This window comes from Octodon degus, unplaced genomic scaffold (assembly GCF_000260255.1).
Source record: "Octodon degus isolate 3935 unplaced genomic scaffold, OctDeg1.0 scaffold00046, whole genome shotgun sequence".
In the NCBI taxonomy this organism is placed as follows: Eukaryota; Metazoa; Chordata; class Mammalia; order Rodentia; family Octodontidae; genus Octodon; species Octodon degus.
In genome coordinates this window covers 12332289-12345814 of record NW_004524622.1, presented here as the reverse complement: position 1 = coordinate 12345814, position 13526 = coordinate 12332289, and the positions used below count along the sequence as shown (strand labels likewise).

The 13526-nt window shown below is 40.6% G+C and overlaps 1 protein-coding gene across 2 annotated transcripts in view; it reads right to left on the bottom strand.

The window, feature by feature from the left end:
* Window positions 1-104: 104 nt before the first annotated feature.
* Window positions 105-13526, bottom strand: part of Slc16a12 (solute carrier family 16 member 12) — a 109849-nt gene continuing 96427 nt past the window's right edge. For both annotated transcript variants that reach the window (XM_023716182.1, XM_004632074.2), the window contains 4 exons: window positions 11030-11173; window positions 8511-9090; window positions 6059-6318; window positions 105-2089 (listed from right to left, as the gene is read on the bottom strand). In XM_023716182.1, coding sequence (XP_023571950.1) covers window positions 1827-2089; window positions 6059-6318; window positions 8511-9090; window positions 11030-11173 — 1247 coding nt within the window. In that variant the 3' untranslated portion in view covers window positions 105-1826. The remainder of the gene's footprint in view (window positions 2090-6058; window positions 6319-8510; window positions 9091-11029; window positions 11174-13526) is intronic.

Below are 13526 nucleotides of genomic sequence, written 5' to 3'. Positions count from 1 at the left end.
ATGCTGGGGGATTGAACCGCAGTCCCTGTGCTTTGCTAAGCTTGTTCTAAGTAGGTGCTTTAGACCACTGAGCCATCTCACCAGCCCCTATAACTTCATTTTAACTTTGATGTTTTACACATATTTTACAATTTTTTTAGGTTGCAATGTGAAAGTCAATAGATTTAAAAACTAATTTTCAAACTAAAGAGATAACAGACAACATTCAAATTCCTCTTTGGAAAACAACCTGGAAATAATATGATTTTTCTCTCATCAAATCAAGTCAGTATTTCATTTAGAAAGCAACAGATTAACCTTGATTACTGTGATGGTTGTGAGATAATCCAGTTAGAAGCAAGGATTCTGTAGCCAACCCAGGATCATCCTCGTGTTCTATTTTTCCTCCCAGCATCCCTGGCACTTGTGAAGTCTCTAGGGATTCAGTGGCTTAAATGGCTGTTAGGCTCAAAAGATTTCCTGGAGGTTTGAATTTAAAACTCCTGAATAATTAAAATCCTCCTTGTAACTACATAAATTGCCCCTATTTGTGTCAGATAATTTTGGATTCAAGATTAAAATTCTGTGGATTTGCAACAGTTACACACAGCCTGGAAGACCTGGCCTGTTATCTCTCTGTGCTCCTCCTCTTCAACCTGAAAACTCAGAAAGAGTTCCAACTCACAGAGAAGAGGAAGATTGGGGAATGAAAAACTAAGTCAGTAAGTTGTGTTTCTAGTTATTATCCATGAAAAGAGATAGGACAGGGTGTGTTGGAACAAGCATGAATACTGGAAGAAAAAAATCTTGGTTTTAGAGTAACTCGAAGATATTTTTCAGATAAAACTTCCACGTCATTTTGGGGGGTGCTAAGGAACGTAATGTCTGATCTGCAAAGAAATCTCTCACTAGAGACCTGCTGATTCCAGAATCTAATCCTTGTCCAACTGGAATGCTGTCAATTTTAGTCCCTCATAAGACTGTGTCTGCACTTTAAATAAGAGCTTTTCTCAGGGGAAGGAGAACAAGGGAAGTTTTGGCCGTACCAACCTCTCAGTAAAGATGGAGACATTGTCCTTGCAACAGGATGTGCTCTTAAGAGTAAGCACATAATCACCATAGAGATAAGTGCCAGGAAACAATCCAAGGGTGAGAGCTTTCCATTTCAAGTGGACTATTTCAAGTAGAATATCTTCACCAGTCACCTGTTAAGATCCATTCTAGACGTGGCATTGCATGATTTGTTGGATTCTCCAAACAATATCCAGCCATCAGCAAATGCAAAGGTTGGGTACAAGAGGGTGAGGAGGGAAAAGCCTCTTTCTGTATTAACTGTTGCCTTTGGAAGAATTTCAAGTATTCCTTTCTCACAAGAAACTTTGCCATGACAAAAGACTGGAATCTTCACCTTCCACCACCATACCCAAGCTGGCCCCTCTTTTGCAAACAGGATAAAGACAGCAACCTTTGTGTCAGTGTTTCGGTTTGCCCGCACATTGAGATGGACAAGCTGCTGCTCAGTATCATATACTTTGGTTATATACTGGAACTATGCCTAATTATAGCTCATTAAATCAACAAAGTCCTTATAGTCTCCAAGGAGCAATTCTCCATTGACTAAAAGATCTAAGTTTGATTGTGAATGCAAATCCCCAAAGAGGAAACTCTACACTAGTCCAGCACTCTTTATTATTTGCTATTTTCCCCATATAAATATGTCAACAAAACAACAATAATAATTGGCTTGAAGGGCAACACTTCTGCCCAGATACGATGCTTCAGAAACATGAAAAATTGATGGTCCCACCTCTCTCAGCCCTGAAAATTCCCAGGCTCAAGGCCATTGGTCATGTGAGGCTGTAACCAGCGCCTGCTACAGCCACAAATTCCTCATCTTTCTGACCTAATTCTCTTGTTACAGAATAAGCCACCGATCCATTGGTCCAGAGCTGCAGCTTGGGATCAGATTCTTTGGCAAACAACTGCAGTGGGGGTTTTTTAATCCTCTTTACAAGTCTAGCAAAGCCAAGCAACACAGCACTAAATATCATGGAAAATCCACAGAGAAGGAAGGCTGCGGTGTAGCTGTCGGTTGTATCTACCAGCCATCCTGCAATAAACAACAGCAAAATTATATTGTTGAGTTGAAAATCCAATTATTCTACTTACCCACTCTCAGATCTAATCATCTGGAAGCATAATGACAACAGATTGCTAGTACAAGTATTATATTTTAGAGACAAAAAACAGGTTACCTAAAAACAGTAGCAAATGAGAAATGCTTTTCAGGGCAACTTCTAAAATGAAATGATTGTTATTAAGTAAAGTTGTTGGAAGAATGTTGTGTACTCAGTAACCATACAACAAATACTAGTTTTTTGTTGTGTGTTCTGTAGTTTTTCAATAACTGAAAACTGAAGCCAGGAGTAGTCTTCCACTGAGCTACACTCCTGATCATTTTTTTTAAAAATTCTGAAACAGGTTCTTACTAGATTGCCCAGATAACGATCAAACCTATCATCCTTTTGCTTCAACTTTCCTGAAAGTTGGGATTCCAGGACTATACTGCCATCCAAGGCTACCCCATGACTTTAAACATCATTCACATTATTGAAGTTCAGATAACTTATCTAGGGTGTTAAAAAAATATATATATAATCACGCAAAAGCTATTAGTATTCCCAGCGCCCACATGCTACCTTAAGTAACATAAGCTTTAGCTGTGTCTAAATTTTTAGTCCACCTTCCGGTTTGAAAATCAGAACTTTGGGCCAGCATACATGCAAATGCAAGCTTCTGAAGATACACGCATGCACCCACAGGGGTTTTCCCCTTCATCTTCTGTTGCAACAAATGAGTTTCAACATCTTCCTCATCTTTAAATTTTGAAGAAAAACAGGGGATATGATATGCAAAATATAAGCTATGATTATCTAAGAAAATAGTGTGATAAAATTGTACTTTGGCAGGCATTTATTTTGTGATTAACAAAAAGTTCTTTTTAAATTCCTCCAAACTCTACTTATATGCCTCCTCCAATTCCACAGAGAAGTGTGTGGCTCCTCCTCTTACCTACCTCAAGTCCACTACTCAAAAAGGCATAGAAATTATTATAAAGCTCACAAAGTTTCTTGAAAATTCCTCTCAAACATTTTGTTATCATTTAACAATGCATCTCTGTAGCACCAAATGGAGGCCAAGTGGTGGCACTTTAGAGTTAAATAAAAAGAGAAGTTTCAAAATAAGAACTTACATTTTAATCCTGTAAATTCCATTAATGATCATAATGTCTGATTTGCCAAGTGAAGGTTAAAAATAGAAAACAAAAATCCTAGGATCTCAATTTCAAGTATGTCCTGTGACATGTAACAGAATTTCATTGTTCTTAAAAACAAAGGCACTAGGGCCAGCTAGATAGCTCAGCAGACTAAAGCGCCTGCTTAGGCAGAACGCAGCGGCTGGGGTTCGAGACCCAGCGTGTGTGTTGGCCCTATCCCCAGGGCATGCTGAGATGGTGATTGAGAGTGGGTGTGGTGGCGCACACCTGTAATCCCAGTGCTTGGGAGGCTGAACACAGGAGGATCACTATGAGTCCAATCTATGTAGTTAGACCCTATAGTTAGACCCTGTATTAAATACAAGAAAAAAAAAAAGGCACTGTCTTCAATTTCCTTCAGTTTCTTTTAACCATAACATTATTTCTAAATCATCTTGAAGTTACTTCTCTCCCTCACCTCATATGTTAAGTTTGGTTAACTGCTTTTCAAAATATCCTCCCTTCCTTCAGAGTTCATTTCCGTTTCTGTTGCAGCATCACCTGCTACCCTAGAACGGCTGTAGATGGAGGATGTGGGAGTGTTTTGGGGGCAATTTCCAAAACCGAGGCAATAAACTGTCTAACTACATAGATTGGACTCATAGTGATCCTCCTGTTTTCAGCCTCCCCAGCACTGGGGTTACAGCAGTGCGCCACCACACCCGGTTTTGGTGCTGAGCTGAGCACACACAGGGGCGGGGCCAGTGCAGCCTGCGGGGCGTGGGGATCAAATCCTGGTCCCTGCACTTGCCTAAGTGGGCACTTAGTCCACTGAGTTATCTCTCTGACCCTTACATGAATTTAAATATCAGACTGCTTCTCATGTATGAGAAGCCCAAAATATAAAAAGAACAAAATAAAGGATACATAACAGGAAGTAGGGAAATGGATCTTTCTCAAATGGGAAAGGGATCAAAAGATGGATGGAGGGTGAAAAGAGGAATTAAGATGGATGATATACCTATAAGAATGACAGCATTACATACTGTAAATGTGTGCTAGTAAAAAATAAATTTGAAAAAGTTCAGATCCTAGGTGAAAGGTCAAGGAATCTGCATTTTTTAACCAGTGCCTGGAGGTTGGAGTCAAGGAGTCCCAGGATCTCATTCCAGGAAACACTAGTCCAGAAGGAGAAATAAGTTTGGAGCCATTTGCTTTGGCTAAATCACCAGCACCAACCAAAATGCTAGTTATGAAAACAGTAAATATTTGAATTACTTGACATACACAACTAGTATTTGTCAGGTTCTTCCTTTGGTCGTACCCTAACTTTGAATAGCATTTAATAGTTTATAAAACATGCTAAAAGTTTTATCTGATGGCTCCCAAATCTGTGTGTTCAAATTTGGTCTTTCTCTAAATTGTAGGGTGCTCTGTTGAACATTTTCACCTACTACAGGTACAGGTGTTTTATTATCTCTAAACTTTAAATTCATTATTTTTCAGGAAAGGCTCTGTCTTCAATTTCTTTATTTCTTTCAACCATTACATTATTTTCTTTTTTTTTTTTTTTTTTTTTTTTTTGGAATTTTTTTTTTTTTTTTTTTTTTTTTTGCAGAACCAGGGATTGAACTCAAGCCCTTGCACTTGCCAGGGAAGCACTTTTTCCACTGAGCCATCTCCCCGGCCCCATACCATTATTTTCTAACTCATCTTTAACTTCTTTCTCTCTCTCTCGTCCCATATGCTAAATTTGGTTGTTTTTCCAAATGTCCTCCTGTCTTTCAGAGCACATTTTCATTCCTATTACAGCATCACTAGTCTACGCCTTCATCAGTTTGCTCCTAAACTACTAAAACAGAACCCTAAGTGCCTCCGTCCTAAGTCACTAGGGCCACGCCTGGTCACATTTTTCTAAAATATACTTCTCACTATTATCACTTTGCACAGAAACTTCAAGGTGACCCACATTTATAAATGCAAATAGTAAATGAGAAATCTGGGGCCTGGCCCCGTGGCCTGGCACTGAGAGCACTCCACCATGCACCCCACATGACACATGCAGCTTGCATGTCAGCCTCATCTCCACTGCCCCCCAGGAATCCTGCACTCATTGGGTTTCCCTCTGAGTGTGCTCTACTTATTTAGAAATTTGGACAACTGCTCTGTGCTTTGCTTCCTTTGTGAGTTTGGGTCTTTTTTCTTGCCAGGTAAGTTAAGCCTCCAATTTTGTTAAAACAAATGAACAAAAAAAAGATGTTGGAAAACATGATGGCTCATTCTTATTTATTTGTTTGTTTCTGTGTTTGTTATTGTTGTTACTAGGGATTGAATCTACAGCCTTCACATTAAGCTATATCCCCACCCCATTTATCTATCACATCTATCATTTATCCTCTATCTATCTTTCTATCCTCTAACCTTTATCTATCTATCTATCTATCTATCTATCTATCTATCTATCTATCTATCCTTTATCTATCTGTCCTCTATCATCTATCTATCTATCATCTATCTATACCTATTTATTATTTTGACATGTTGTTAAATTGTCCAGGCAACACTTGAACTTGTGACTCTTCTGCCTCAGCCTCCCGAGAGTTGTGGAATTATAGGTATGCCCCAAAGTGCCTGGCAAGAGCATGATTTTTTTGATGTTTCTTGCATCCCAGTTCTTTTTCACTCTCCCTTAGTTCTCTTACCAATTCATCTTACCATGTGTGTGTGTGTGTGTGTGTGTGTGTGTAATATGCACATGTGTGTACATCTATGCACAGATTCACTCTTGACAGACATAGCTAGTGGTCCTCTCTAAAGCCTTACCTGCAATGGGTGGGCTCACCAGGTAGGGTACTGCGTGAAGGAAGTATACCACACCAAGCGCCGATGACAAAGAGGTGGTCCCCACTATTTCTGCAGTCACTACTGGAATCAAGGTCACATAGGCTCCATCAAAGTAGCCAAAGGTACAAGAGAAAGGCACAAGAAGGGGGAGACTTTGGAGCATTGGGAGGCAGAGATAGCAGAGCCCATCTAGCCCCACGGCAAAGAGGTAGCAAAGGTACCGGTAACTCTTCAGACACCTGTGGATGTGAAGGACAAGAATGAGTGCAGGCTGCACAAGTTCTGTGAAAGAGCATTATACCCAGTGGCTGTGCAGCAGTAAGCATTGAAATTATTCCTAAAGTTTGCTTTTTCATATTCTGTGTATACTTCTTCCCATCTTTCATTTGGTAAATGAAAATGCATGAAGTTATCTCTCCAGGAAGCATAGAGAAAATATATACAGTAGAGAAAACACAGATGCACTAAAATCTAACTGTAACTTCAAGCTCACTACAAAGTGCAAAGTTACTTTTAAGACAGCTGTGAAATAATATGCACAATGTCAAGACACTAACATTTTCCAGCTGCCATCTCCCATATTACATGCTTTTAAAGGTGCTGTTCGCTGATGTCCAGCCTGTACCAGACGCTCAATACTACAAATGGCTATAGAAAGGAAAATGCAATATGGAGACATTAAAGTGAATTCCTGAGATGATGATGGTCTTGTACTAGAAGTAAGTGCTATTCTGACCCTTCTCCAGTAGTGCTTCCATTACATCTTTCCTTCTGTTATCTTTAAATATCCCCATTGAATTATTCCAATGGCTCTGCATAATGTCAATTCCAGTAGTTTATAAACACCTTTCTCCTTGCATCCTTAACTGAGCCTCACAGAATGGTATGAGGTTGGCAGACAAATAAATATCACACATACTGAGCTATTTGATTATGCAAATAGACTTCTCTTTCTCCTTTCTTTCTTCCTTAATTAAACTTCTGGAAGGCTTGGGGATGGAGTGAGAGAGCACATGCCTAGAGAATGTGAGGTCCTGGGTTTTATCTCTAGCACCTTAAAAAAGATGAATTAATGTTCAATATTATATTCTCTACACTATAGATTGGCAATGGAACCTTAATTAATTTCCAGAGACATAATCTGTGAGAAGTTGCATGATGATAGCTGTCCCAGGCCCCAACCCCTGTAGGAAGAGTTCATTTAGGAGAAGAAGCGCAGCTCATGATGTCCACTACAAACAGATGAGCATCTGCGAAAGAAGATACCTCTATACCTTATAGAGGTCCTATTACTTTGGTTTCTAAGCCTACAGTATAATGAAAATATTTACTGCTTGTCAAGTATAAATACACGTATGTGACTGCAGATAACGTTATGACTGTAGCCCTTGCCTGAACTAATTCTAATCTTTCCTTTCCACCCAATCTCTGGGGTCTGGGGTGGCTCAAAAGAAACTAAAATCAGAACACACAGACAGAAGCTGTCTTGCTTGAGCACTGACTTGGCTCAGAAAAGAATTAAATCTATCACTAGAACTTGCAGTTATCTTTGGTGTCTACAATGTATTTATTTTTCTTTTTCAGACAGGATCTCAAAATGTGTTTCAGGGTGGCCTTCAGCTCACTTTGTAGCCCAAGCTGGTCTCGAATTCACAACGATCCTCTGCCTTAGCCTCCCAAGTGCTGGGATTACAGGCATGGGCCACCTCTCCTGACATTACAATTTATTTTAAGATCCTCACGATTTATTTATTTTTCAGATTCTCACACATGTCAAACAACCATAATATCACTGAGCTACATCCCAGAATTTGAAATTTCTTTTTTTTTTTTTTTTCATTTAAGACAAGTTCTTGTTAAGCCACCTAAGCTGCCCTCAAGCTTGTGGTCCTAATTCCTCAACGTCCTGAGTAGTTGAAAGAATGGGCCAGCATACCTGGCTGGCTTCTGCCATTTAGACAGTCTTACCATTCTAGGCTATCAAGACAAGGGTAGAAAAATTATGGTCAAGTCCAGCCTTCCACCTGTTTTTATTCTACCTGTGAAGTAATAATTTTTCCATTTAAAAATGGGAAAAAATTAGAAGAACAATATATTGTGTTATAAAAGTTATAAGAGAAACTCAAATTTCAGTGGGCATAAAGCCTAATCCAAACACAACTACTCTCATGTGTCAACACACTGTTTATGACTGCTCTCATGTGACAGCATTGTGACAAAGATGATATGGCCCACAAAGCCAAAAATGTTCATGATCTGTCTCTTTACAGAAAGAGCTTTGCTCAGCCCTGACTTAGAAGAATCAGCAAGAGTGCCTGCCTTCAGGTACTAACGCTGCTTAACCTTCTTTAGATCTGGGTACTCTTTCAGACCAAGAGAGGGAGGTGAACTCATCCCCCCTGGAGGACCAACTGCGCTTTCCTGGATTTACCTTCTGTCTGTTAGCCATCCAAAAGTGACGTTGCCAACAATGTCAATCACCCCAAGTATGGACATAAGAAAGGCAGCTTGCTGGTGGCTCACTCCGACACTTAAAGCATAAGGCACCAAGTACACGAAGAGAGGGCTGCAGCCATAAGCCATGAATAGCACAGAAACAGCGAACACAACAAAGTCTGGCATGAGTAAAAAATTATATTCCTGCTGCAAGGAGCAACAAAGGCAGGTCTTCGCCCATTCTTTGGTCCAAGACGAGTAGGGGGATGCCTGCTTACAGTCTTCTTTCTGCGTTTGGCAGACACGGTTCTGCTCGGGACTCGAATGGTCTTCTTTGAGAGTGATGGGCCGCATCAGGGCACCGCACACACAGAGATTCAAGACGAAGCCCCCGAGGATGAGCAATGCTCCCTGCCAGGAAAACTCTTCTATGAGGAGCTGAACCACAGGAGCCAGGACAAAGGTGCCGATGCCGCTCCCTGACATCGCGATCCCATAAGCGAGGGCTTTTCGTCTGCTGAAATACTTGCCAACCATGGCAATGGCTGGAGAATAACAAAGTGCAAATCCAAGACCTGGGGAAAGAGAACCGTGTGGGCGCTGGACTCTGTGAGTAGCCAAGGGCAGGGAAGAGCTCCAGAGGTTTGGCTTAAAGAGAACCCAGCCTCCCTGGAAACCTTTTAAGTCTGTTTTGTATACGAAGCTGAAAAATAGTCTCTCCTCACCAGTCAGACAGAATAAGAAAAATACAGAATATATATGATTTTCTGTTTAGGGAGAATAACCTTAGGAAATACGACTTCTTTTTTATATTTATTTATTTGGTATTGGGTCTTACTATGCAGTTCAGACTCATAGTAATCCTCCTGTCTTAGCCTCCCCAGTGCTGGGATCATAGGCATGCTCCACCATGCCCAGTTTCGGTGGTCAGCATGGAGCCCAGGGTTTGGGGCTAGCATTGCATATGGTACTGGGACTCGCACTCTAGGGTCCTTGAACTTGCCAAGCAGGCACTTAGACTGCTGAGTTATCTCCCCAGCCCGTGACTTCTTAAATAAAATTAAAGAATGTAAAAATCATTATTCATGGGGCTGGGGAGATAGCTCAGTGGAATAAGCGCTTCCCTGGCAAGCGCAAGGGCCTGAGTTCAACCCCCAGTTCAAAAAAAAAAAAAAAAAAATCATTATTCAAGCTAAACAGAATTTACTAGAAAATCTGGATAAGAAACATCCCTTCCTCTTTTACTTTTTGTAATATGAGTTATCCAAATAAATGCCTCAATTTTTCACTGCCTGTGAAGATGCAACACTGAAAATCGGTATTGTTCAGAAATTCAAATTGAAGTAGCATATTTCACTCCTCAAACATTCCAGAATAATTTCATCAAGTTTGCAAACATCATCCCAATTGCATGCATTATCATAGCAATGACATTATCTGTCGAGATAAAGAGAAGAATGTTGACAGACCAGAAACTTTCTAAAAGTTTTCACTTTTATTGCTTTTTAAGTTAAGAAAATCTGAAGGACTGGATTTCAGGGTGCTTTGAGTATCAGAGCAAGAAAAGGAGGACCACCATCAGGTCTTCCTTCCACCTGCAGAGCAGGATGGCCAGCCATCTACAGTGGCCTGGAGCTCTGGACGTGGGGCTGAACCCGAGCAGTACTGAGTGAAGTGTCGCTGCTGGCATTTCAGCTGCCAGGCCCTTTGGATTGGTGCGAGTAGACCTACATTTGTGGCTGGCAGTTCCAGACTTACAGCTTTCTTATGAAGTTGGAACTTTTATTGGCCTGATTTGTGCTACCCTGTGGCACAAGCCCTGGCAAGACTGGGTGCAACTCTCCCTGCCCTTCTAAGTGAGGAGCCAGGACACTGGTTTCTCTTCAGATCACGTTAATCTTTCACCTTTTCCTACATGAGGAGCCAACTCCTCCCCCAGTTCCACCACAACCCTGTCTAGGTCCTGTGCAGTCCCCTTCAGTACGATTTATGGAATGTACAGTGATGCTTCTCTTTCCATGGGGTTCATTATCATTCTCTAAATAGATATTTCCTTTGAGAGAATGTGTATCATAAGAATATTCACAAGAGGCTTTCTTTTTTAAATGGGAAACTCTGACTTACTGGGTAATGATATTTATTGCTGAGTAAGCACAACTCAGGTTGAACACAGCTAGCTAGTATTTTAATATCTTGGCAAAGATAAGGAGAGAATGACCATGGCTGAAATTTTGTGCTGCACTAGGTTAATATCTGCAAACTGTCAGCCATACTCAAGGCCAAAGAAAAGGGCAGCAGTTGCTTTTATCATATGGCTGAATTAAAGGGCTGATGCATTTGTAGTATGGTAGTACAACATTTCCATCCTATTTGACTGCTCAGTAAGTGGACATAAACTAGGTCAGCCTAACAAGGCATGAAACAAAATGAATATTTTGTGAATCACTGCTCTATTGATGTACTTAGCAGCACCTCAACAAAGCACAGTAGACAGGGGGTACATGGTGACCTTACCTGTAAGAACTCCCAGTGTGAGGTAGAGATGCTTCAGGTTGGTGGCAAACGAGCCCAAGATGAAACCAGTAGATGCAAGCAAGCCACCTAGCATGATTCCCACTTGACAGGATAAATGGTTGCTGACAACACTCCCAAGTGGAGCTTCAAAAACAATAACAAACAGGGTCAACAGCAAGGCTTGAGGACTCTGCACAAGGGCTGTGGTGCATCAGCAGCAGAGCAGAGGTCAACCTCTAAAGCAACAGGTCCATCCCTCCAATGTTACAGCTTTTCCAACTGAGGTCCAGAGAGAAGTGCTTTGTTCATGGCCATACACAGCGTAAGAAGCAGAACTCAACAAGAACTGACATGTACACATTATTCACCCTGTTACAGTCATAATTCTGGAATTACTGGACATTCTTTGAAACAGCTAATCAACTATTTAAGTTGCATGTCACTTGCACAAGGATGTTTGATGTAGTACTATGTGCCATTAACAATAATAAGTTAAGTGGTAGAAAAGAAAGTGGCACTGTATGACCAGCACAGGAGAGAGCTCATATAAAAATTCCACAATTGGTACTGATTTCAGGCTTCAGAAGTTCCTGTGGATGAAAAGACAAAGCCCAGAAAAATCTAAGAAAAATATTTCACACGCATGGTGACATGCTCTTTGGTCCACTGTTTGCATTTTGCCAGTGTATCCAAATTGTACTGACATTAAGGCTTATAAAAGATTTATTTAAATGGTAAGATGCCCAAGATAGGAGATATGGTCAGCCCAAAAAGCTGACACTGACTGTGAAGTTATTTCATCCTGTACTCCTGGGGCCTTGAGGACAATGGTGAAGAGCTGTCATGGCAGGGGAGGCATGTGAACTGTCCTCTAAAGAAAACGTCAGGCCGACACTAGTATACCTGGGAACAAGATCAGAATTGCGATTGGATCTGGACCTGTGTAATATAATCATTTTGTATTGATTAGGTTGAAGTTGGGGGGCAACTCAATGTACTTGATGAACTGAGTTGTCAGTTCATTTTCTCCTATAGAGCTAAAATAGTGGTGATATAGCTGTATCTGTGCTTCTACCTGCATCATCTCTATCTCTGTCTCTATCTCTATCTCTGTCTCTAATCTGCATCTAATCTATTTTAAGAAAGTTCCTTAGAAGCTAGTGAATTCTCAAGGATACTCCTACTGCAGTTACTGGAAAGTAACAAGATTTACATTGAACTCAATGAAAGCACTGACACCCAATTCTATGAATACCTTTCACTTCTCTGTTTTGTTTACAGCAGATTTCATACTGCAGATGTGATCTTGTAGTCTCTTGTCCCATATTCTAAACTCTAATGTTCTAATATTGAATGATCTGGTAAGCAGTATGTGGTAATTGGTATAAGAGGCCTCACATTCTTGCATAGAATTTTATTATACTGATCTAAAATGATCAAAGTCTGCTCAAAGTCTGATGTAATCAGTGTAACCATCCTGGTCACATAAGGCCATTTACCTCATTTGTGGTATTACAAACCTTCTTTGGAAGATAACACTGAGTCATCAGTATGCTCTGAGAAAGATAAGCACAGTCTCTTGGCATAATGACACAGGCACTGTGACTAATGACATGACCCTGAAAAATCAACTGATTATTGAAACAAAAACCAAAATGGACTGCAAAACCCAAGCACCTAATTTGTTTGATGCCTCCAGACCTTCTTACAAGTTGAAAGAGTCAACTGAGTCTTCTCTTAAAAATCTGCTTCCAGTACCAGAGTTGCTCTCTAATTTCTCCTAACCAAAGAAATGCATTTCAGCACAATTCAACTGACCCCGAGTGTGTACATTTTTTCTAAGAATAAATATGAGTCAGCACACGGGATGGAATTAAAGCAGGAGTGGAACAAGGACAAGAAAACAACAGAAAGTCATGGGGCAAGAAACAAACCAAAGCAAAGATAATTATGTCAAAATATCAGAAAACCAATAGATAAATGTTACCCTATGAGTTCCAAGGCCCCTGGGCATGCACTAACCTGGAAGTACATAACCCAGGCCTGCAGCCAGCATCCTTTGCATTGCAGTTTTGATTTCCTTAGTGACCTCTGGATACCATAACATTTCGTCTAAAAATTTTGTATGCTCAGAACTCCTCCTCCCAAGGAATGGATTGAATCAGGTATACCACTGGGCCACGCCTCTTGTCTAACTCCAGTTATAGTTCCTCCTATAATCCCAGGACTGGAAGAGATCTAGTACCAGTCCTTATCAGGGCCACAAACTCTTTGCACTGAACGTCCTGCTCAGTTCTTTGGGCACCAAAAAACCTGGATATAACAGTACCAGAACACTTCTATCCAGTAACATTTAATCAGATAAAGTTACAACGAGTTACTGACTAATATAGTATTTCTCTTTGCAACTGAGATAAGGCCTGAAGAAATTAAAGTTTCCTAAATACTTCAAGCCCATCTAAATGAAAGGATTATGTGAGTCTATGCTACAAGCAGA